The 24184-nt window shown below is 46.6% G+C and overlaps 1 protein-coding gene across 2 annotated transcripts; it reads right to left on the reverse strand.

Annotated features, from left to right (window-relative positions):
- Positions 1-1227: 1227 nt before the first annotated feature.
- SPG21 (SPG21 abhydrolase domain containing, maspardin) lies at positions 1228-23905 on the reverse strand. Of its 2 annotated transcripts, none has more exons than XM_073653402.1 (9): positions 23753-23905; positions 14287-14374; positions 11760-11921; positions 11503-11583; positions 6415-6560; positions 6007-6115; positions 5484-5591; positions 3623-3763; positions 1228-2708 (listed from the first exon to the last, which is right to left on the reverse strand). In XM_073653402.1, exons 2-9 carry the CDS (start codon positions 14347-14349, stop codon positions 2574-2576), a joined length of 945 nt encoding a protein of 314 aa, XP_073509503.1. In that variant the 5' UTR covers positions 14350-14374; positions 23753-23905; the 3' UTR covers positions 1228-2573. The 2 variants fall into 2 exon arrangements, with proteins under 2 accessions (XP_073509503.1, XP_073509502.1); XM_073653401.1 differs by lacking the exon at positions 23753-23905 and adding an exon at positions 23587-23721.
- Positions 23906-24184: the final 279 nt, after the last annotated feature.

Below are 24184 nucleotides of genomic sequence, written 5' to 3' on the forward strand. Positions count from 1 at the left end.
CACAATGAGTTCTTGTGTATTATTGTGCGACAAATCAGTAGCGCATCACAGTTTTAGCAATGTGTAGAAATCTTATGTCCACTGTGGTTTTTTTTTTCTTTTTTACGCAGCGTAATCTGACCAATTTTGAAATCTGTAACGTCATTTTTTTTCCTGCAGTAAATATTAATCTTATTTGTGGAATTTCCAGAAACCTGAACAAGATTATTATAGCGCCATTTATACCATGGTGCTTTACATGTGAAATGAGGAATTTCTGCAGATAACAAAAATGCATATGGAAGAGTACTAAAACCACAAGTAATACAGACAAGGCTGTATAGCAATGAAGTGTTAGCAAAGCTAAATAACAACAACAAAAGCAGTTTTTCTAAAAATATAAATATATACATACATTTACACACACGAGAGAGAGAGGTACACATAAAAAAAAAAAGGAAAATCTGCAGCTACAAAAAAACAAAACAAACCTGATCTAAAAATCTGCATCATCAAAACCTCATTAATCATTGTGGGAACTTACTTTAATGGTTCCTACAAAAAAAAAAAAAAAAAAAAAAAAAAAAAAATCACAAATGATGGAGTCCTAAGTCACTTTTTTTTTTATATGGCTTGGGGCATTAGTGCCAAACTCTTCAAAATAGTACAAGACTGTACATGAATATTGCACACAACTCTAACATTTGTGCAAAATTTGAAGTACAAAAAGAGAAAAAAAATTCATTTGGGGAAAGGGGAGGTGGACTGGCGTTCATGTACGCAAAAAAAAAAAAAAATTGCAACTTTTGTTTTTTTTAGACTGAAAAGTGGGAGTGAATTTGGTGAATCTAAAAATGTGGCAGATTATTGGAACGTGCCAGCTGTTAGGCACAAATTCATGGTGTACAGTGAGCCAAGAGTAGGGCCGATGGCATACATCCGAACTGTACAGCCTCAGACGCACACATGAGGCTATGAATTTAAGTCCGGAGACCCCCAGCCAGACCGGACTCGGACTGCGAAACATGGATGTGTAAAACCACCCTTGGTATGAGAGTATACACCTTTTAGTAAGCTTTGCCAAAGTGATCACATCGCATGCTCCACTGTGTAGTTTGGTGAATCTTCCGACTTCCTGAACCAAATTTAGGCTGTCTAACAGACGACATTAAGTGAATGTGGGTCACCTAAATAAGGCTCTGATGATGAAGAGGAAAATGTGAGCCTCAGAAAGGATAAGAGCCAGGATTAACATAAAACACATAATACTATTACTGCTTTATTCATACACAAAGTCTATCGAAAGCTGGACATTGTATCCTCCTCGGAAGCCTTGCCAGGCAGACGTAAGGACATTGGCACTTTAAATATCAAAAGAAAGTGTACAGAAGAAAGAAAATCCATATTACAAAACACAAACATCACAACGCTATGTAATATACAGCTAAACTATATACAACTGAAACCGGCGTACAAAGAGTAGACAATCTATGAGCAGAAATAAGGCACTGGACCTGTATGGACGCCACGTGTCCAGGAGATCGGCTGTCAGAGTCACTTGTCTTTTTCCTTACACAGTATTATACAATATTACTTGTAAGGATGAATAGAGACATTACAATCGTTTGCCTTTGATTGGATTTCTCTTCATGACCTTGCCTAGCAATATACTACAATGGTTTGCATGTGGATTGTTTGAAGGGAATCTGTCGCAAGGTTTTTGTTGTCACTTACTGGGCTCCTTGCTGTAGTTTTGATATCATCCCTGCTTTATCTATTGGAGCTTTACTAGTCCTTTGTGTGATGAGCTCCTCCCACTATGCATTGTAGGCAGAAAGTTGTTAAATAACGGCGTGGGAAGGTTATACAGTGCTCATCATTGAGAAGACTAGAAGAGCTGCAGCAGATAAGTGATTTTAGCAAAACCTCGGCAGGAAGCCCAGTAAGTGAAATCAAGGTCTCCCTATTATTGGCCTCAGATTAGAAAGAATAAACCTTCAGACAGATTCCCTTTAATAATTGGGTGTTTTAACATTAAACTACAGGATGAAAGACTATACTGAACATTTAAAAAGGAACAGGACAATCATGGCAGCCATTTTTATAATTCTGACATGTTCCATTGTAAGTACCCTAATGGTGCTTAACAACATTGGAATTGGTCCAAAATCTCAGTGCTAAGTGTCCTGGATACTCAGGAGACGGAAAAAATATTGAATATATCTAGTCCTCCGTAATTATTCTATTAGTCTAACAGTCGGAATTACCAAGATACTGCTTGGTATTCGTTACGCATCAGTTTGAGGATCCATTCCTCATTTTAGAGGACCAGAAGCAGGTATTTTCTTCACAGAGGAAGAGAAAAAGTTACTCAGCCTTGTCCAGAATGGATTTCTTTCTTTAAACTGGAAGTGTCTTGGAGCATCTGGTTTGACAATGAGTCTTTCCGAGCAGTTATGTCTCTGATGCATACAACCCTGGCGATTTCAGAGCTCCTCATAGTGGCTGAGGTGTAAAGTCTCCCTTACATCTCTCTTGAAATGCGTTTTAATAAATGCAGCCTGGCAGACAGGACATGAGAACTGGTTTTTGTCTTAAGTTGAAGGTTCAGTCTCCTGAGGTTCTTCACTTGGTTGCAGGTTTCCTTTCTGTACCTCCAACTCCTCCGCACTGATCATAGCCGGGTCTATTGCTGCATATCTGGTGCCATGGAACTGACGCAGGTGAATCTGGAAAAGAAGAACCAGAAAACTATGAAGTCTAAATGACAAATCATGAACAGTTGACTTTTCTGATAACTGCTTAAAAGGGGTTGCCGGTCTTTTCCTAAAAGTCTGAATTCACTCTATATGACTGCAGCCTTCTGAATAGTCAAAGTGTGCGCACCACATGCAGTTAGGATTCTCCGATATCAGTGGCAAGGATGGGCGGTCCAGATACTGCAAATATGCGATATGTATACTGTCGGCCGCATGCCTACTAGACGCACTCTGCCTCGCTCAATACAGCTGTACTGAGCAACCCTGCACAGGTCCAGAGAAAACTGGACGCTGATGATGTCAGAGGATATAAGGATCCGCCGCCATGTCTGAAATCAAACTACAGATCCTTTTGTTCTCCAAGAGATAAGCTGCCATCGGAGATGTTTGGCAGCAGTTCTCTTGTAGATGAACACAGCAACGCAGACCATGCGCTCCCAAGTCTGGGAGCGAGGACTGAAATAGATGCTGGAAGAGTATGTGGGGTTTAGCTACCTCAAGGTAAGAAACCATTGACGACAAATGTTAACTAGACCCTTGCATTGACACTGCATCCTCATGCTTTACTAAAAGGGCAGTGAGACCCGGATCCTCTGCCACTGGAGGTGGTCGGTTTATTAATTGAAGGAGAGATAAAATGAGGGCTGGATAACAGAGTAATAATTTTACAAGTTATGGTTACGAGATTACTGGCGATGTTTCACTGATCCAAGGATTTATGCTTTTGGCAAATTTAGGGATTTTGATTTTCTTAAACAGGAACAAATTGTTCTCGGTCCCGTGGGTTTTTCCATTCATCTGGATCAACGCTGTGGAAGAACTGGATGGACTTCTAACAAGTTACTAATGTCATAACACAGAGCACACTGAAGACGGCCGCTTACTTGTACATAGAGGTTGACTTCTGCACTCCGGCACAAATATGGGAAGTTCCCCCCGGTTTTCAGATGGGCCCTCCGGGCATTAGGGTATAGCTTGTACATTTCTTCTTTGGCATCTGTTGAGAGAGCGCTCTGATCGAATACCTACACAAGAGAAGAATAATACTGCATTTATTAAGCATGTTAATGAAATATAAAACCAGCATTTGTGATGACACGAGTAGGGCAACAGCTGGGGCACAATCTAATAAAATACAGAAGGACACAAAGGGTGATCCAACAATTACAACATATTCCCATATACGCGACACGTTTTTGATAGCTGAGAGACCTCAGTTTATATGGAGTGACATTCAATGTCTATGGGATTAGTCCAGATCACACTTGATTATCTTCGTCAATCCCATGAACCATGAATAGAGGGGCAAAACCCCCTCCATTTAAAAGTAGCACACAGCAGCCTCTAACTTGTGAGCAATGGCGGTGCCCGCAGTGGGTTCCCCAGCAGTCATACACTTACCTATTTGGCAGATATATAATGCATAGTAATTGTGCGTATTAAATGGATGGTCCCACAAATACATTTCCTGCTGTGATGACTGACTTTACCTTAAAATTCATCACATATAATATTTACACACACCATTATCTAGGTGTCAACATTTAGTGCTACAAAGTTCTAAATATCCATTTTGGCGACTCAGTAATAGTGCTGCAATGTACAATTACAGAAATAGAATATGCACATAACATGTAGAAGGTCCTGATTCATCACTTTTTACCAGAAACCTCATGTAAAACTCTTTGAAAAGTCGTAACGTTTGGCACAACACACATTTTTACTCCATTTCCAGGAACTTTTTGAAAAGTGAACGGTGCTTAGTGTCAGTCGAGAGAAGTGCAGGCCTCTTAAAGGGGATATCCGGGACTTTATTTTTTTTTTATTAAAGTGCCTAAGCACTAACAGGCGGGTAGTTGCTACCTACCAACCTACTGTGCCCATCGCCATTCTCTGCCGGCACAGACTTCCGCTGATGTCATGCCAACAGAGCAACGGTTTCTCTTCCTGTTGACCGGGCGGCACTACTGGTGTCGTGCTGATCGACAGTCGGCTCCTCGCTGGGAAAGCTAGCTGTCAATCAGCATGACACCAGTAGTTCCGCCCTGTCAACATGAAGAGAAACCACTGCTCTGTTGACAGGGAGCAGCTGAATCTCCGGCAGGAGAGGTCAATGACTGGCGCCGGGTACTACAGACAGGTGGTGGCCTCTATTTACAACTATATACCTGTTCGTGCTTAAGCACTTCTTTTTTTTTTTTTTTTTTAATAAAGTCCCAGATATCTCCTTTTTAATGATTTTGATGCATCATATAAAATGCCAGTCTTGATGAATCGAGGTCTAAATATTTTTTCAAGAGTTTCACAGAAGAGGTTTAGTCAGTGGCCTTGTTCATCAAACCTGTTAAAAAGAAGAATCGATTTCGATGCCCGCAGAATCTTAAAACTTCTCTGATGAAAGGAAAGCTGAGCTGTGATTGCCTCATTGCTTACAGCTGAAAGTCATTCAAATATGCCCGACAGGGGACTACAGAAATGCACTTGGCGTGTGACTCCTAGTCGTGCTAAAAGATTAAGATGCCAGCTAATCGCTCATGTGAGGCATTATACCTAAATGGTGCTCAAAGAAAGCTCAAGCAGTTGCAACACTCAGCCTGGCACTGCTCATTGCATATCACTGGGCTTTTCCATATTTCCACTCCAAAAAAAACTGATTTGCTTGATTTTATAATCCTCAAAAAGTAATACACCTGAAAGACAGAAAATTTAGGAAGCTGCACTTTGCTGATGAAATGGAGAACTCACGTCCATTATGGTGACTACGATGTCTCGGATTTTGTGTGGCTCAACATACGAGTTCTGGCAATTCAGGGTGAGACGAGATGCAAGCTCACTTTGGTTGAGACTCTCCAGCTAAGAAAACAAGAAAAATGTATTATTCAGAAGCAATTAGCTAGAGAAACACAATCATGCTTCGCACATCACCTGCCTGTTCATAAAGAAATATCTACATAGGTCTCAAGATTTGGGTTGTGCCCAATAATGATCTTACAGGAATAAGAGGATCAGGTGGAAAGTACGTCACTGTCTGCTACATCCTACCATTAACCAATAAAACACTGTTCTAGTAATAACTGAAGTCAGAAAGTCAGTTTTGGCCAGAAAATGACAGCTTATACATTTCCAATCATTACCTCAAATTGCTTTGTGCACTTTCTACAGCAACCCCTCCCCCGCCCCAAGAAAGTTCTTATTGTGATGATGCCCAAAGTGGTCGTAACTTTCAGAGCGCGACATTTTTATTTGGTTAAAGGGCTTGTTCTCTTACCCGATCCACCATGAAATCAATGGCGTCGGCCATTACTGGATCCACGGGACCAGAAGAAAAGTTTCCCAGGACAATCTTCTTCAGCATAAATGCAGGCATTAGCCAAAAGCTGAAAAACAAAACATGACACCTCCAATGTCACACATGCTGACTGCTTGACATCAGTAAGATGCACCTATACACACACACACACTTTATAAGAATAAAATATGCCCTCGTCAATTACAATGTGGACCAAAAGAACAATGAAATGTGCAAGTTGTCTTTTAGGAAGAACACTTCTCAATTACAACATATTTGGGTAAAAGAAGGAAGCCAACTACAAAATATTGGCAATTTGTAATAACATGAGACATGATGGTTGTGCGTAATATTCCACTAAAGAAAGCAGTAAATTATGACAATCACCTGTTTGCTGTCCAAGTCTGGTTGAAAATGGAGGTGTCGCTGAAGGCGTTGCACAAGACGAGCGACTGGACCCTGGGAGACTTGTGTGTGTACTCTGCAAACTTCTGGGCCAGAAAACCACCAAGAGATGCACCAAATAAATGAACCTACACATCGGAAACACGAGATAAGACTTTGAGGATTAGTAAAATAAGGATGTATCAGTTATACCAACCTCCATGTAATGCAAACAATGAAAAAAAAAAATACTAAAAATAAATAAAATTAAAAACAGACAAGCTAAGGAAAATCTAAGAATAAGACCATCCCTGAATACATGACTGAGGAGTCATTACGGTCACTGCATAAGAGGACTAAGTCAGTAACAAAAAAACGATGGAAAGCAAATGCACCCTAATATTGTCCCACCCACTTTTGCCGTTGCACCAAAATTGTGCAACTTTTCAAGGCAGAATTCTGGCGTAAAAGCCTTGATGAATTGGGGCAATGTCATTAAGAGCAATCTTTAGTGCAAAGACCAAGAAGTCAGTCCTGAAAGTTAGGATCTGGCCCCCACAGAGCTCTGATCTCAGCATCATCGTCTCTCTGGGATTACATGAAGAGACAGAAGGATTTGCGACAACCTACATCCACAGATCTGTGGTTCATTCTCCCAGATGTTTGAAACAACCTCCTGCTGAGTTCCTCCAAAAATGGTGTTGTACCTAGAAGAATTGATGTAGTTTTCAAAGCAAATGGTGGTCACACCAAATATTGATTTTAGATTTCCCTGTATCTCTTCCCCATTCACTTTGCATCTTGTTAACTGATAAAAATGAACCATTGACTCTTCTATTCTTGAAAGCATTCTTACTTAGCAGCATTTTTTCCTCACCTGCTTAAAATGTTTGCACAGTACTGTATACGATTTTACACATACTGATAGGACAATGAATTTTCTAAATTCAAAAAAAAAAAATTATGAACAACTGCTCAATTGAAAGCTGTAGTAAGGGAGCATCTATACAGCTCACAGTAAACGTTCCAAAAAAATCCTAGATGGCGCGCTCTTTACAGTAGTATAATGGGGCCGAGAATATGTATAACTCAAATTCCCTCCGGTCCCGGCTCAGGAACTGGGCAATCCCCACAGTGCGTGTGCTGGGGGGATTCACAAGTCTGCAGTCACACAGAGTGACTGTAGACTTATCGATTTGGACCGGACAATCCCTTTAATGAACAGGAAGATAAAGCCAAAAACAGTAACTGAGGTAAATCCTGTCACAGCTTCTCCTCAATGTGTTTTGACGGTCTTCTTGTGTATAGTAATTACTGAGATTCAAATTAACCATTTACAGACATTTGTCTGCCTCTCCAGATTAACCCTTTACAAGCAGCCATGTCCCCCTAGTGCATATTAACCCTTTAGAATCATCTTATCAGAGCAGCATAATACACAGGGACATCTTATTACATGTTAAAACGAATCTGTCACCACATTTGACCTATGTAGACTATTAACATGGGCATACAGGTCATAGACTGCTGAGAATAGCCCTACCTGTATGCCTCATATCAGATGCCTTGTTGTGGATAAATCTTTTATCACTTTATATAAATGACCTCTTCCAGGCTCTGGGGAGGACGCTGTCTAGAAGATAACTGCCTCCACAGATTATTATACATGAGGTGGAGTTACCAGTGTGATGTGTGATGGCCGCTCTCTGCTCTCCTGATCTCACTGCAGAGCTGTGTGTGATTATACCTGACACATCTGCAGGCTCCTCTCAGCTTCCAGCTCACAGGCAGACAGGGTTGTAATAGGGTTACAATACAGCAGAGCTGTACCAGTGTGTTTGTAAGAAGACAAATTTAATTTCTCCTGTTCTGTGTTAGTTACTTGTCTCACACTGGTATCTCCCCCTTTATGTAAAATAATCTCTGGAGGCAGAGTTATCTTCCACGTCCTCCCTTGAGCCTGGAAGAGGTCATTTCTATAAAGTGATAAAAGAGGATTTATCCACAACAAGGCATCTGATATGAGGCAGGCAGGGATCACTCTCCTTAGCAATCTATAACCTGTATGCCCATATTAATAGGTTACATAGGTCAAATGTGGTGACAGATCCCCTTTAAATAACAATATTCGGTATGATGTACAGTGCAGGCTCTTGGTTGTAAAGGAAATAAGTTTCCATATGATGTGTTTCACTGATTCACTACCTTTCAGGATGCATTGATGGATTCCCCATGTTTGTGATTCTTCATTGGCGAATTTATGAGAAAAATAAGTGAATCGATTCTCCCATCGCATTTTATGCATCATTCAGTTACCAAAATGCCAAAACAGGCCAAATCTTGCCAGCTCTGTGTAGAAGGCTTCAGTTTACCACTGAGATACTATACACTCGTGGCCAAAAGTTCAGACTTACACAGATTTTGCTGTTTCAGTGTTTTTAGTTCTTTTACTCAGATGTTTCTATGGTTACTGAGGTACAATTATCAGCATTTCATAGCTTTCCACACTTACTGACAAACAGAGTGAGTTTATGCAAAGACTCATGATTTATAGTGTTGTCCCGTAGACTTCTGCCCTTCGTCTTGGCAGCTGGATATCAGCTTCTGGGCCAAATCCTGACTGATGACAGCCCATTTTTGCCTAATCAGTGTTTGGAGTTCTCAATTTCTGTGTTTGTCCTCCTGCTATTTTGGGGATTGGCTATAGGTTCTCAATGGGATTGAAATCTGAGGAGTTTCCTGGCCATGGACACAAAATTTCAGTGTTTTGTACAAAGGGCCACTTGGTTATAATTTTTGGCTTGTGACATGGACTCTGGAAAAAGCAGTGCTCATCACCAAATTGCTCCTGGATTGTTAGGGGGAGAAGTTGCCCTTAAAGGATGTTTAGATGCCATTCTTTATTCATGGCAGTGTTAGGCTGTGTGCCCACGATGCGTTTAAGCATTTCCGCAGCGGCAAAAACGCTGCAGAAACGCATGGTAGAAGGCCTGCCATGTTCCCCAATGATAATCCGCATGTGCTGTGCACATGCTGCGGAAATTTCCGGTGCGGGTTATCATTGTGGAAAAATCTGCAGCACTACCAATTATTTTGCGGAAGTGCTGTATTTTCGCCGCCATTGACTTGCATTAGATCGCATGGATTACGCATCACTGTATATGTATATGCGCATTCCATGCATTCTAATGTGCGGATGGTACCCAGGTCTAGAGAAGAGGAGACTCTCCTGCGGACCTGGGTACCATAGGAAACTGTAAAAAAAATAAATAAAAAATAAATATATACTTACATTCTGGCGGCCCGCGGTGCGCTCCTCCTTGCTTGCCGGCAGTTCGCGATGGAATGAATGACCTGCGCTGACGTCATAGTCATGTGACGGGTCACACGACGCCGACGTCGGCAGGTCCTTCAATCCACCGCTGCCGGGACGGTGAAGCAAGACAGCGCGGGCCATCGGAGGGCAAGTATAAATTTTTTTTATTTTTTGACATTCTCTCGGTCACACTATATAAATCCATGCCGGTTGCATGGATTTATATAGTGTGACCAAGTTGACAAGCACTTTCCAAGTGATGCTAAAATCGCTTGGAAAGCGCTCATCAACCCCCATGCGGAAATGCATGTGAAGAACGCTTCACATCCGCATGTCCCTGACAGGAAAACGCATGTACAATCCGCATGTACAATCCGCATGCGTTTTTTTCTGCCAGGGAGATGCAGAAACGCTCCGGAAAAAATCCTGAGCATTTCTGCATCGTGGGCACATAGCCTTACTAGGCAAAACAGAATGAACCCCCTCCATGGATGAAAGCCCCCTCCACACACACACACACACACACCTCCTCCCCCCTCCATCATGGTCTCAGGGTGCATTATTATAGGCAACACACAGGACTCCGGATAGCGCTCACCTTTTCTTTTCTGGACAATCATTCTTCAAGATGTCTCAAACAGACCTTCATCAGAGAAAATAACTTTTCCTCAAACCTCTTCAGTCCAAACCCTGTACTTACAATAAATGCATAGACTATATCAGAGCTCCATTCTTTTTAGAGCCCAGAAAATATGGGGACATGATAAGTATTTGCAGCTAAAAAAATCTGCAGTGTTCACATACCCCTAAGGGCAATGAAAAGAATGGAGCTCTGATGCAGTCTGTCCATTTATTGTATATGAAACTACCTTATAGAGAATCTGTCAGAGCAAAATGACTGTTCAAACCAAGTACAGGAACTCAGTGCTCCCTTGCCGTGGCCAAACATTTAAGTGCACCTTCCCACCTACTTGTTTTCGATCAATCTCCGCCCTTCTCTAGTTCTATAAAACCAGTGCTGCCAATCAAAGAAGAAGTGAGGGTGGAGATAGAGGGAAAACAAGTAGGGAAGATGCACTTAAATACACGCCATGGTGCACCGAACACCTGTACTTGGTTTGAACAGTCATTCTGTCCTGACAGAGTCCCTTTTAGAAGCAGAGTGCTATACTCCTCTCTGACAGCGTCATAAAGAATGAATGTAGTAGTGGAACACATGCAGGGCTGCCACTCCATACCGATGGGGCATTTCTGAGCCTCATTCTTGAGATTGGAGGGATTTTATCTGTCAGACCCCCACCAATCCACGAGTTAACATTTTCTTTGGATAGGTAAAAACTTTGAATGTTGGGGAAAAAAAACCCTTAAAGTGAACCTTATACATGGCTGTAATGTTTGCTGTTAATATCTGCTGGGGACCGAGCCGCGCTGTACACTAGTCGTACAGGTGGGTCCCCAGCAGCTTTTCCCTGCACACCGACAGTGACTGGCAGGTCTCGGCCTATGTGCGCATATAGGCAGAGGCTCGTCAGTGGGTAGGGAGAAGCTGCTGGGGTCCCTCCTATATGACTAGTGTACAGTGTGGATTGGTCACCAGTAGCTATTAAAAGTATTTTTTTCTGTAAAACGCTGCAGCATTTCAGAGTAAAACAGCCACTGGCTGTACGATCACAGCCATGTATGATTCAGGTTTCCCAATTTGTGGGCAGCATGTGTCAGGTTCACTTTAAGTTGTTGAAAAAAAAAGCATAGAATTGTTAGACCTGTACACTCACCTTATCCAAGTGCAGATCATCAAGAAGTTTTCGGAATCCATCACAGAATTCTAGATGATCCCAATATACAGGATACTGAAGCTGAAAGAGGCAGAACACAGGAGTAAAGATGCAGATGTGACTACTGGAGGATGCAAGCGAATAACGAGGAGGACTAAACATTCGTGTCATATGAAGATTAGGGACATGTACCAGAAGGTGTGGAGAGACCTACGTCCTAGGCACTGGTCAGCGCCAATACCTAGAGCAGTACTTACAGCAATAACCCGATATCCCCAGCCGGTCAGCGCTAGGATCTGATGAAAGAAGACATCGGCTGTGCCGCTGACAGGAGGTAGAAATATAATGGGGCAGCGCACACTTCGGGGGCCAGCATCATACAGAGACCAAACTTTACTGTCATCATCGTCCACAATGATCTGAAGCAAAAAGAGAATGACATCTCACCAATAGGACTACCCTTTCATACAGGCAGGACAAAAAGAAGATGATGAATCAATAAATCAAGTAGATTTGTTATTAAAAATCCCAGGATGTTATCTTGTCACTGTTATGTCCCCTGCTACCATAGTAGCAATTATTATACAGCTTATTGGGGAATAGTTACAGCAATGAGAAGGGTTCTCTGCAAGCTAAAATGTAATGTGAATATAGCCTTGGCAGTAAAAAACAAAAACATGGTAAGAAATTCAAGTAGTTGTCCAGTAAAATGTTATCACCCAGGAGCCCCAAAGAGAATGAATGGAGCAAAGGTTGGGCATCCGATCGGCCGTTCCATATTGTAAGGGGAATACAAGTTCCCTATTCTGTCAATCGATGTGGATCCCATTGGTGAGTCACCCATTGTCAGTGGACAACCAATTTTTTTTTTTTTTTTTTTTTTTTTTTTTTTTTTTTTAAAAAGGTGTATTTACACTGGCCGATTATTGGGAGATGAGTGTTCCTAGGAATACTCATCTTCCAAGAATTGGATAGTATAAACAGGCTACTAATCACCCAATGAAAGAGCAATATACCCAGTGTTACTGATTATTCTGTGGGTATGGCAATGCTACCGACTTGTCTAAACAGGGTATAAAACAACAGTCAACCGTTTTATAGGTATCAGTGTTCAGAGCCATGATGAAAACCCAACAGGCCCATTTATAGTCAATAGGATCCATCAGCCACAGCTGGTGTCCACCATGTCAGGGATATTTCAATTTGCTAAATATCTTTGTTCTGCTCTTATCATGGACCACAATTAAACAGAACAACAACAAAAAACACACAAGTGTGACAACAAAGCACTTAACGTTATAATCATAAGAGTGGCATCAGAATAGTTTAAAGGGACTGTGAGCACAGAATGACTGTCCAAACGAAGTACAGGCGCTCGGTGCTTCATGGCGGGGCTAATCATTTATATACACTTTCCCTCTATCTCCATCCCCCTCTTCTTTGATTGACAGCTCTGGCTTCATCGGGCCAGAGAAGGGCAGAGATAGATGGACACCAAGCAGGTGGGAAGGTGCATGTAAATGAATGACGGCGCCATGATGCACCGAGTGCCTGTACTTGGGTTGAACAGTCGTTCTGTGCTGACAGAGCCCCTTTAAGCCAAGTAAAGGTCAATGGGGTGTTAAATAAAAGCCTCACCATCAGTATTTGGTCAGTATTTTTTCTCAGGAGTGGGAGCCGAAACCAGGTGAGGAACAATCAGAGAAAAGGTGTAATAGAAACAAGTCACCAATTCTGCATTTATCACCCACTCCTGAGAAAAAATACTGACCGAATACTGATAGTGGGGCTGTGACCTAACTGATAAAATTGGATGCATCACAGATCATTACTAACTGTGATGGATTAGAAGAGATCTGTCATGTGCATCATGGATCCTGTAGGACCATGAAGCTAGTTCGAACAAGAGCCACACATTACAGTAAATCTACTGAAAATCGTACTGGCACATCCGCATGCCGGCTCAGAAACACAATAAAATTAGCATAAATAGATTTCATAAAAAAAAGAACCAGCCTGCTCACCAATATACTTGCATAGTTAAAAAACAAATAAATGAGATTAAAAATGTATTATTTAGACTCCACAATAATCCACAAAATTCCAGTCTTTCTACCATCATAGTGTCTGGTGCTTTCTAATAATTAACCTGACACACGCAGTTAATCATTAGCGATCTATATTTGTACAGCACTATATAACTTAGTGAATGCTGAGCGCCTTCCCCAGGATATATGCCACGTATCATATATACTACAATGTCCAGATATCATCTACAGTACAAGGCCCTTCCATGCACATGTGGACTTCATTGCAGGGTGGATTGTGGTTATAATATCTCCTCGTGTCAAACATTTCCTACCTCATCAGAAGTGCAAAACCCTTAATAAAGAGGAAAAACCCCAGCAATGGAAAGAAATCCAAGTTTTCTAACTTTACAGAATAAATCATCTGAATTAAGAAATAAATATATTCTACTACAGCATAAATATAAAGTTATCTGCAAACAGTCTGTATGTTCTCCCCGTGTTTGGGTGGGTTTCCTCTGGGTTCCTCCATATTCCAAAGACATTCTGATAGTGAATACAGATTATGATCCCCAATGGGGACAGTGATTATGAAGTCTGTAAAGCGCTGTGGAATTAATGGCGCTATACAAGTATAATAAAGACATGAGACACGTCATATATCAAAATCATGAATAGAAAAATACATCCTTATACAATCGTCCAAGCTTGTGCCACAAGTTGAGCTCAGCACTCGATAGGACTGGTCTCTACATACCCGCTTTAGTGGGACAGTGCTGCGAAACCAGTTGTAGTCTGGGGAGATCTTGATGGCTCCCATGTTGCAGAGTAAAGTTCAAGCAGATCTGCGGGGAGGAGAGAAGGCATGTGATGAGTCAGTCTCAGGAGACACACAAAGCCTCCCTGTATGTGCCGTCTCATGTCTGCTATGCAGGAGGGACCATCCAGGAGATAAAAAAAAAGTACACACCTCCACTAATATATTGTATGGTATAAAGTAAGCAGCGTCACACCAGTACACTATGGGCTACTATAACACATTAGGAAGTGCAATTGGTACAGTTAATTCATATTGTTCATTTCCTTAACCCCTTTACTCCCAGAGCTGTCTGCACCTTAATGACCAGGCCAAATGTTACAGTTCTGACCACTGTCACTTTATGAGATAATAACTCTGGAACGCTTCAACGGATCCCGCTGATTATTATATTGTTTCTTGTGGCATATTGTACTTCATGACAGTGGTAAAATGTATTTGATATGACCTACATTTATTTGTGAAAATATTGGAAATTTGGCAAAAAGTTTGCAATTTTCAAACTTTGAATTCTTATGCCCTTAAACAGAGAGATGTCACACAAAACAGTTAATAAACATTCCCCACATGTCTACTATACATCTGCATCATTTGTGAAACAAAATAAAAAATAGGAAGTTGATCAGCAATTTCTCATTTTGCCAACAAAATTTACAAAACCCATTTTTATTTATTTATTTTTTTTTAGGGACCACATCACATTTGAAGTCACTTTGAGGGGCCTATATGACAGAAAATACCCAAAAGTGACAGCATTCTAAAAACTGCACCCCTCAAAACCACATTCAAGAAGTTTATTAACCCGTCAGGTGTATCACAGGAATTAAAGGGGTATTCCCATCTCCAGGATCCTATCTCAATATGTAGTAGGTGTCATAATAATAATAATAATATTAGCAAATACCTACAATTTGAAATATAGTCGTATAATATTTTTGATTTGCTATCTCTTACCTCATGTGCAGGCATCGCAGGACCTACACATTGGGATAGGATCTTGGAGATGGGAATACCCCTTTAATGGAATTTAAAAAGGGGAAAAAAAAACATTTTACTTTTTTTTTTTTTTTTTTTTTAATTACATTTTTACTTTAGCCCCAAAATTTATTTTTACAAGGGTAACGGGAGAAAATGCACCATACAATTTGTTGTGCAGTTTCTCCTGAGTATGCCAATACCCCATTCGTGGAGGAAAACTAGTGTTTTGGCGCATGGCAGGGTTTGGAAGGTGCGCCATTTGATTTTTTTTTAACGCAAAATTTGCTGGAATAATTAGCGGACGCCATGTCGCATTTGGAGAGTCCCCGATGTTCCAAAATAGTGGAAACCCCCCCACAAGTGACACCATTTTGGAAACTACACCCCTCAAGGAATTTATCTAGACAGGTGGTGAGCACCTTGAACCCACAGGTGCTTCACAGAATTTTACAACGTTGATCTTTGATGATAGCAGGTGAAAATAGACCCCAAAATTTGTTATGCACCGATCCCTCATATGTGGTCGAAAACTACTTTTGAGGCACAGTGCAAAGCTCAGAAGGGAAGAACAGCCATATTGGAGTTCAGATTTTGCTGGACTGGTTTAAAGGTGCCATGACCCACTGGGAGAGCACCTGAGGTGCCAAAACAGCAGAACCCCCCAAAAGTGACCCCATTTTACAAACTACTCTTCTCAATGAATTAATCTAGGGGTGCAGAGATCACATTGACACCACAGGTGTGTCACAGAATTGTATACCATTGGTCAGTGAAGAAAAAAGAATACAATTTTTACCACCAGAGTTTTGTTTTAGCCCCAGATTTTACATTTGCAAACTGGGAAATGTGTAAAAAAATGGCACCAAAATTTGTCACACAATTTTTGCAGAATGTAGAAATACCCCATATGTGGCTGTACAGTACTGCTTAGCCATACGGCAAGACTCGGGAGGGATGGAGTGCTATTCGCGTAGCAGTCAGACACCCAGAGATCTTTCTCTGGCAGGCCCATAGATGAAAAGTAGAGTGGAAGTCTATATGCTCCTCCATTCCATTCAGGGCAGGGCTGCAGAGCCCCAATGTCCAGGTCACTTGGGGTCCTAGCGGTCGGACTGCAGCGATCAGCAAGTTATCTCCTATCCGGAATACAGGCTATAAATTTCTTATTTTGGGAAAAACCCTTTACAATAACACTACACGCGGCAAACCAAGGAGAAATGTGAAATAGAGGCAAACTATGCACAGGAGGTGACAGCAGCTCAAGGGTTACTGGGTGCAAGTTCTTATCTATTTGTCACCAATGTGCCCTTTGTATATTCCGACATGTGTGAGAAAGACAAAATACTCTATGAAAGTCTTTGAATACTGGTGACATTGCTCCAAGGAGACCCTGAGAAGCTGGGATTTTACTAGCACTGTTTGGATCTTATGGGATTGTCACCTCAGCAGTTAGGGGCACAATGGGAGTGCATTGCAAAACAGAATAAAGTATCATTCTGGCCACATATCGGAGGCATCACATGGGGAACCGTTACTTTCTTGGCAGAGAATCTAAACAGGAAGCTGAAAACAGAAGTATTACACAAGTCTCACACAAACCGGCGCCTGCAAGCGCATGCTCATGGAAGTGCCATCATGGATAAAAAGACAGCGGCCATCAGAGTAGGGTAAATTAATGGCACGGGATATGGAAAATATTACATTTCACTATAGTTTTATCATCAGAGATGAGCATGTAACCCCAGCTCTGCACATACAACATAAGACTGCAGCCTCTAAGCTGGAAGAATACTGCCAAATGCCACACACGACTGTATTTAGGGGTAATCCTATCATATATGCCATCGCTCAGTGGCATAGAGTCAAATAGTCCCCAAAGCAAAGTTTGGACTTGGGCCACCATCAGCATGTTGGTCAGATGTACGGGCCCCTTTAGCGTCTAGATCCTATAAAAATGTGTTTGCCCCCCTCTAATAATAATAATAATAATAATAATAATAAAAAACAGACTACAAATACAGTACATAAGTCTCATAGAAAACACTGCAATAAGACCATTTTCTAAGTAGCACCTGTAAATAGTAGTGATACAGTTACTGAGTAACATCATACTGTTACTGAGCAAGTGCACTGTACCAAAACTGATATACCAATAATAAGCCACATAAATGGGAAGAAATACCGCCATACAGTGACTACATATCACCACACTGAGTACAACCACCATCCTGCTACTGAGCAAAAACCACTATACCAATAATACCGCCACACACTGGCCGGAGCACGAGAAACTGAATAATACCACCTTACTGATCATTATCAAAAACCGCAGAACTGATAATTCCACAGCACCCTCCACTTCTACAATGTGCCATATGAAGAAAAGTACAATAGTACCACCATTGTGCCCTGCACAGTAACAGTTAAAATAATATTACAGTAGTCCCTTTGTGACGCCCTCACAGTAGAAATGTTCCCCTCTGTGACCACCATACAATGTCAATGGATATGTAGCCTTTTGTGGCCCCATGCAATAGTAAAACTCCTTTTTATGCCCCCATACAGTAGTAATATCTGTCTGTGCTCAAATACAACAGTAACACCCCCTCCCAGTGCAACCATACAGTAGTGACATACTATTTCTGCCCCCATGCAGTAATAGTGTCCAGCTAGGTTCTTGCCTCGGTACAGTTGTAACATCCTATATTGTAACTTCACAAACTAAACATATATAAACTACAATGGGGAATATTATCAATGTCCCCTATTGTGGAGTCAGTGTCCCCCACACAGTAACACTGTCCTCCCATAGGCCCCACAGCCTGTAATATGTCCCTCATCCTGGCCCTTTCTTTATTAAAGGGGTTGTCTGGTACTTTTTTTTTTTTAAGTAGCCCAATGTATTAAGCATGTGGGCATAAGTATGTCTGTAAATACCTTCTGTTGCTGATAATGCCTGTGAGCGGCGCTATCGGTGGCCGCTCACAGGCAACACGTGACCCCCGAGGGTCCATCTTCCGTGTTGTGGACGGGGTTACCCCCTCACGTCACACCCAGCATCCACCGCGCGCTCTCCCCCCTCCCCATTCATTGGGAAAGCGTGCGGTGGATGCTGGGTGTGATGCGGGGGAATAACCCCGCCCACAGCCCAGCATCCACCGCGGGAACCCAGCGCTGAGTCACTCCTCACTTGTCGTGACATCAGCGGGGGTCACGTGATGCCTGTGAGCGGCCACCGATAGCGCCGCTCACAGGCAGAACCTGCAACACAAGGTATTTACAAATATACTTATGCCCACATGCTGAATACATTGGGCAATTTAAAAAAAAGTACCAGACAACTTCTTTAATGTCTCCATCCTGGCTCTCTTCCTTTAATAATATCCCCTGTTTGGGTGCTACTCCTACACATTTAAAAAAAGAAACAATTATTTTCACCTGGTTTTCTTTACCTGTGGATTTTCCTTGTCTAATTCAAATCTACTAGGAAAGCCACATATGAAACATAGATTTACTGCAAAAGGAATTGACAAGTTGCACTGCAGGTCAGTTTATGCTACATTAAAAAACACCACAGTGGGCACAAGACTCTATAAATTCCATCCACAACACTGGAAATCTGAAAATCGGCAGCAACAAATATTCATCGTGGGAACTTATTCTTAGGCCACGGTCACACTGTCAGCATCTTACATCAGTATTTGTAAGCTAAAAATCAGGAGTGGGTGATAAATGCAGAAGTGGTGACGTGTTTCTATTATACTTTTCCTACACCTGCATCACAGCGCCCAACACGCACCCCCACAGCCCCCCTGCCCCCAACACGCAGCCCCCCTGCGCCCAACACCCCCCCTGCGCCTAACACATAGCCCCGCAGCACGGCAGCCCCCCCCCCCTGTGCCCAACACGTACCCCTGCAACACATACCCCCGCAACACGGCAGCCCCCCCCTGTGCCCAACACGTACCCCTGCAACACATACCCCCGCAACACGGCAGCCCCCCACCTGTGCCCAACACGTACCCCTGCAACCCATAACCCCCGCAACACGGCAGCCCCCCCCTGTGCCCAACACGTACCCCTGCAACACATACCCCCGCAACACGGCAGCCCCCCACCTGTGCCCAACACGTACCCCTGCAACCCATACCCCCGCAACACGGCAGCCCCCCCCTGTGCCCAACACGTACCCCCGCAACACGGCAGCCCCCCCTGTGCCCAACACGTACCCCCGCAACACGGCAGCCCCCCTGTGCCCAACACGTACCCCTGCAACACATACCCCCGCAACACGGCAGCCCCCCCCTGTGCCCAACAAGTACCCCCGCAACACGGCAGCCCCCCCTGTGCCCAACACGTACCCCTGCAACACGGCAGCCCCCCTGTGCCCAACACGTACCCCTGCAACACACACCCCCCCGTGCCCAACACGTACCCCCGCAACACACACCCCCCCCGTGCCCAACACGTACCCCCGCAACACACACACCCCCCCCGTGCCCAACACGTACCCCCGCAACACACACACCCCCCCCGTGCCCAACACGTACCCCCGCAACACACACCCCCCCCGTGCCCAACACGTACCCCCGCAACACACACCCCCCCCGTGCCCAACACGTACCCCCGCAACACACACCCCCCCGTGCCCAACACGTACCCCCGCAACACACACCCCCCCCGTGCCCAACACGTACCCCCGCAACACACACCCCCCCCGTGCCCAACACGTACCCCCGCAACACACACACCCCCCCGTGCCCAACACGTACCCCCGCAACACACACACCCCCCCGTGCCCAACACGTACCCCCGCAAAACACACACCCCCCCGTGCCCAACACGTACCCCCGCAAAACACACACCCCCCCGTGCCCAACACGTACCCCCGCAGCACATACACCCCGTGCCCAACACGTACCCCTGCAACACATACCCCCCGTGCCCAACACGTACCCCTGCAACACATACCCCCGCAAAACAGCAGCCCCCCCTGTGCCCAACACGTACCCCTGCAAAACGGCAGCCCCCCCCCTGTGCCCAACACGTACCCCTGCAACACGTACCCCCGCAACACACACACACCCCCCCGTGCCCAACACGTACCCCCGCAACACATACCCCCCGTGCCCAACACGTACCCCCGCAACACATACCCCCCGTGCCCAACACGTACCCCTGCAACACATACCCCCCGTGCCCAACACGTACCCCTGCAACACATACCCCCCGTGCCCAACACGTACCCCTGCAACACATACCCCCCGTGCCCAACACGTACCCCTGCAACACATACCCCCGCAAAACAGCAGCCCCCCCTGTGCCCAACACGTACCCCCGCAACACATACCCCCCGTGCCCAACACGTACCCCTGCAACACATACCCCCGCAACACGGCAGCCCCCCCCCCCCGTGCCCAACACGTACCCCCGCAACACATACCCCCCCCTGTGCCCAACACGTACCCCCGCAACACACACACCCCCCGTGCCCAACACGTACCCCCGCAACACACACACACCCCCCGTGCCCAACACGTACCCCCGCAACACACACACCCCCCGTGCCCAACACGTACCCCCGCAATACACACACCCCCCCCGTGCCCAACACGTACCCCCGCAACACACACACCCCCCCCCGTGCCCAACACGTACCCCCGCAACACACACACCCCCCCCCGTGCCCAACACGTACCCCCGCAACACATACCCCCCGTGCCCAACACGTACCCCCGCAACACATACCCCCCGTGCCCAACACGTACCCCCGCAACACATACCCCCCGTGCCCAACACGTACCCCTGCAACACATACCCCCCGTGCCCAACACGTACCCCTGCAACACATACCCCCGCAAAACAGCAGCCCCCCCTGTGCCCAACACGTACCCCCGCAACACATACCCCCCGTGCCCAACACGTACCCCTGCAACACATACCCCCGCAACACGGCAGCCCCCCCCCCCGTGCCCAACACGTACCCCCGCAACACATACCCCCCCCTGTGCCCAACACGTACCCCCGCAACACACACACCCCCCGTGCCCAACACGTACCCCCGCAACACACACACACCCCCCGTGCCCAACACGTACCCCCGCAACACACACACACCCCCCGTGCCCAACACGTACCCCCGCAACACACACACACCCCCCGTGCCCAACACGTACCCCCGCAATACACACACACCCCCCGTGCCCAACACGTACCCCCGCAATACACACACACCCCCCGTGCCCAACACGTACCCCCGCAATACACACACCCCCCCCGTGCCCAACACGTACCCCCGCAACACACACACCCCCCCCCGTGCCCAACACGTACCCCCGCAACACACACACCCCCCCCCGTGCCCAACACGTACCCCCGCAACACATACCCCCCCCCGTGCCCAACACGTACCCCCGCAACACATACCCCCCCCTGTGCCCAACACGTACCCCCGCAACACACACCCCCCCGTGCCCAACACGTACCCCCGCAACACACACACACCCCCGTGCCCAACACGTACCCCCGCAACACACACACCCCCCGTGCCCAACACGTACCCCCGCAACACACACACCCCCCGTGCCCAACACGTACCCCCGCAACACACACACCCCCCGTGCCCAACACGCACCCCCGCAACACACACACCCCCCGTGCCCAACACGTACCCCCGCAACACACACACCCCCCCCCGTGCCCAACACGTACCCCCGCAACACACACACCCCCCGTGCCCAACACGTACCCCCGCAACACACACCCCCCCCCGTGCCCAACACGTACCCCCGCAACACACACCCCCCCCCCGTGCCCAACACGTACCCCCGCAACACACACCCCCCCGTGCCCAACACGTACCCCCGCAACACACACACACCCCCGTGCCCAACACGTACCCCCGCAACACACACACCCCCCCCGTGCCCAACACGTACCCCCGCAACACACACACCCCCCCGTGCCCAACACGTACCCCCGCAAAACACACACCCCCCCGTGCCCAACACGTACCCCCGCAGCACATACACCCCGTGCCCAACACGTACCCCTGCAACACATACCCCCCGTGCCCAACACGTACCCCTGCAACACATACCCCCGCAAAACAGCAGCCCCCCCTGTGCCCAACACGTACCCCTGCAACACATACCCCCCGTGCCCAACACGTACCCCTGCAACACATACCCCCGCAAAACAGCAGCCCCCCCTGTGCCCAACACGTACCCCTGCAAAACGGCAGCCCCCCCCCTGTGCCCAACACGTACCCCTGCAACACGTACCCCCGCAACACACACACCCCCCCCCCGTGCCCAACACGTACCCCCGCAACACATACCCCCCGTGCCCAACACGTACCCCCGCAACACATACCCCCCGTGCCCAACACGTACCCCTGCAACACATACCCCCCGTGCCCAACACGTACCCCTGCAACACATACCCCCCGTGCCCAACACGTACCCCTGCAACACATACCCCCCGTGCCCAACACGTACCCCTGCAACACATACCCCCGCAAAACAGCAGCCCCCCCTGTGCCCAACACGTACCCCCGCAACACATACCCCCCGTGCCCAACACGTACCCCTGCAACACATACCCCCGCAACACGGCAGCCCCCCCTGTGCCCAACACGTACCCCCGCAACACGGCAGCCCCCCCCCCGTGCCCAACACGTACCCCCGCAACACATACCCCCGCAACACGGCAGCTCCCCCCGTGCCCAACACGTACCCCCGCAACACACACACACCCCCCCGTGCCCAACACGTACCCCTGCAACACATACCCCCCGTGCCCAACACGTACCCCTGCAACACATACCCCCGCAAAACAGCAGCCCCCCCTGTGCCCAACACGTACCCCCGCAACACATACCCCCGCAACACGGCAGCTCCCCCCGTGCCCAACACGTACCCCCGCAACACACACACACCCCCCCGTGCCCAACACGTACCCCTGCAACACATACCCCCCGTGCCCAACACGTACCCCTGCAACACATACCCCCGCAAAACAGCAGCCCCCCCTGTGCCCAACACGTACCCCTGCAACACATACCCCCGCAACACGGCAGCCCCCCCTGTGCCCAACACGTACCCCCGCAACACGGCAGCCCCCCCCCCGTGCCCAACACGTACCCCTGCAACACACACCCCCCCCCCCCGTGCCCAACACATACCCCCGCAACACGGCAGCCCCCCCCTGTGCCCAACACGTACCCCTGCAACACAGCGCCCCCCTGTGCCCAGCACATACCCCAGCCCTCAGGACCGGCTGCACTGCTCCCCCCGGTCCCGCACACCGCAGACACCTGCTTCCGGGTTGTCGCAGACCGTTGCCCACGTGACTCGTCACATGCTTCGCTGCAGCTCTGTTTATCACGAGTCTCATACCCCGTGACGTCAAGTTGTGAAAACAATACCTTGTTAATATTCCTCCATATTAGTGAAGTAGAGAGAAGAGCGCGATACCTCACACCATGGATCGTAAATATTCTCTGGAAACAGTTTGTTGATTGCGGAGTATGAACGACCTGTTGCTCTCAGGCTTTGAACTACACATCCCGGCATGCTTTGCAGCTAATACTTTGAAGTTCAGACGTCAAATAACGCATGCGCACGGAACTAGCACAACTGTAGCACGTGGTAACAGGACTTTAGGGTCAGATCGGGGTGAGCGGTGACGTCACTACAGCAAGCCGCCATATTTACAACTGTCGGAAAGATAAAGAACTGCCACATTGACGTAAAGTGAATGTAAAGTGTGCGCTCGTGTCCACACAGAACGCTCGGAATTCTCCATACAACACCCAGACACACGTCACAGCCTATCTCCTCTGCTATGTACGACCTTT

This window comes from Phyllobates terribilis, unplaced genomic scaffold (assembly GCF_046119375.1).
Source record: "Phyllobates terribilis strain yellow unplaced genomic scaffold, ASM4611937v1 Scaffold_11__3_contigs__length_659146591, whole genome shotgun sequence".
Taxonomy (NCBI): domain Eukaryota; kingdom Metazoa; phylum Chordata; class Amphibia; order Anura; family Dendrobatidae; genus Phyllobates; species Phyllobates terribilis.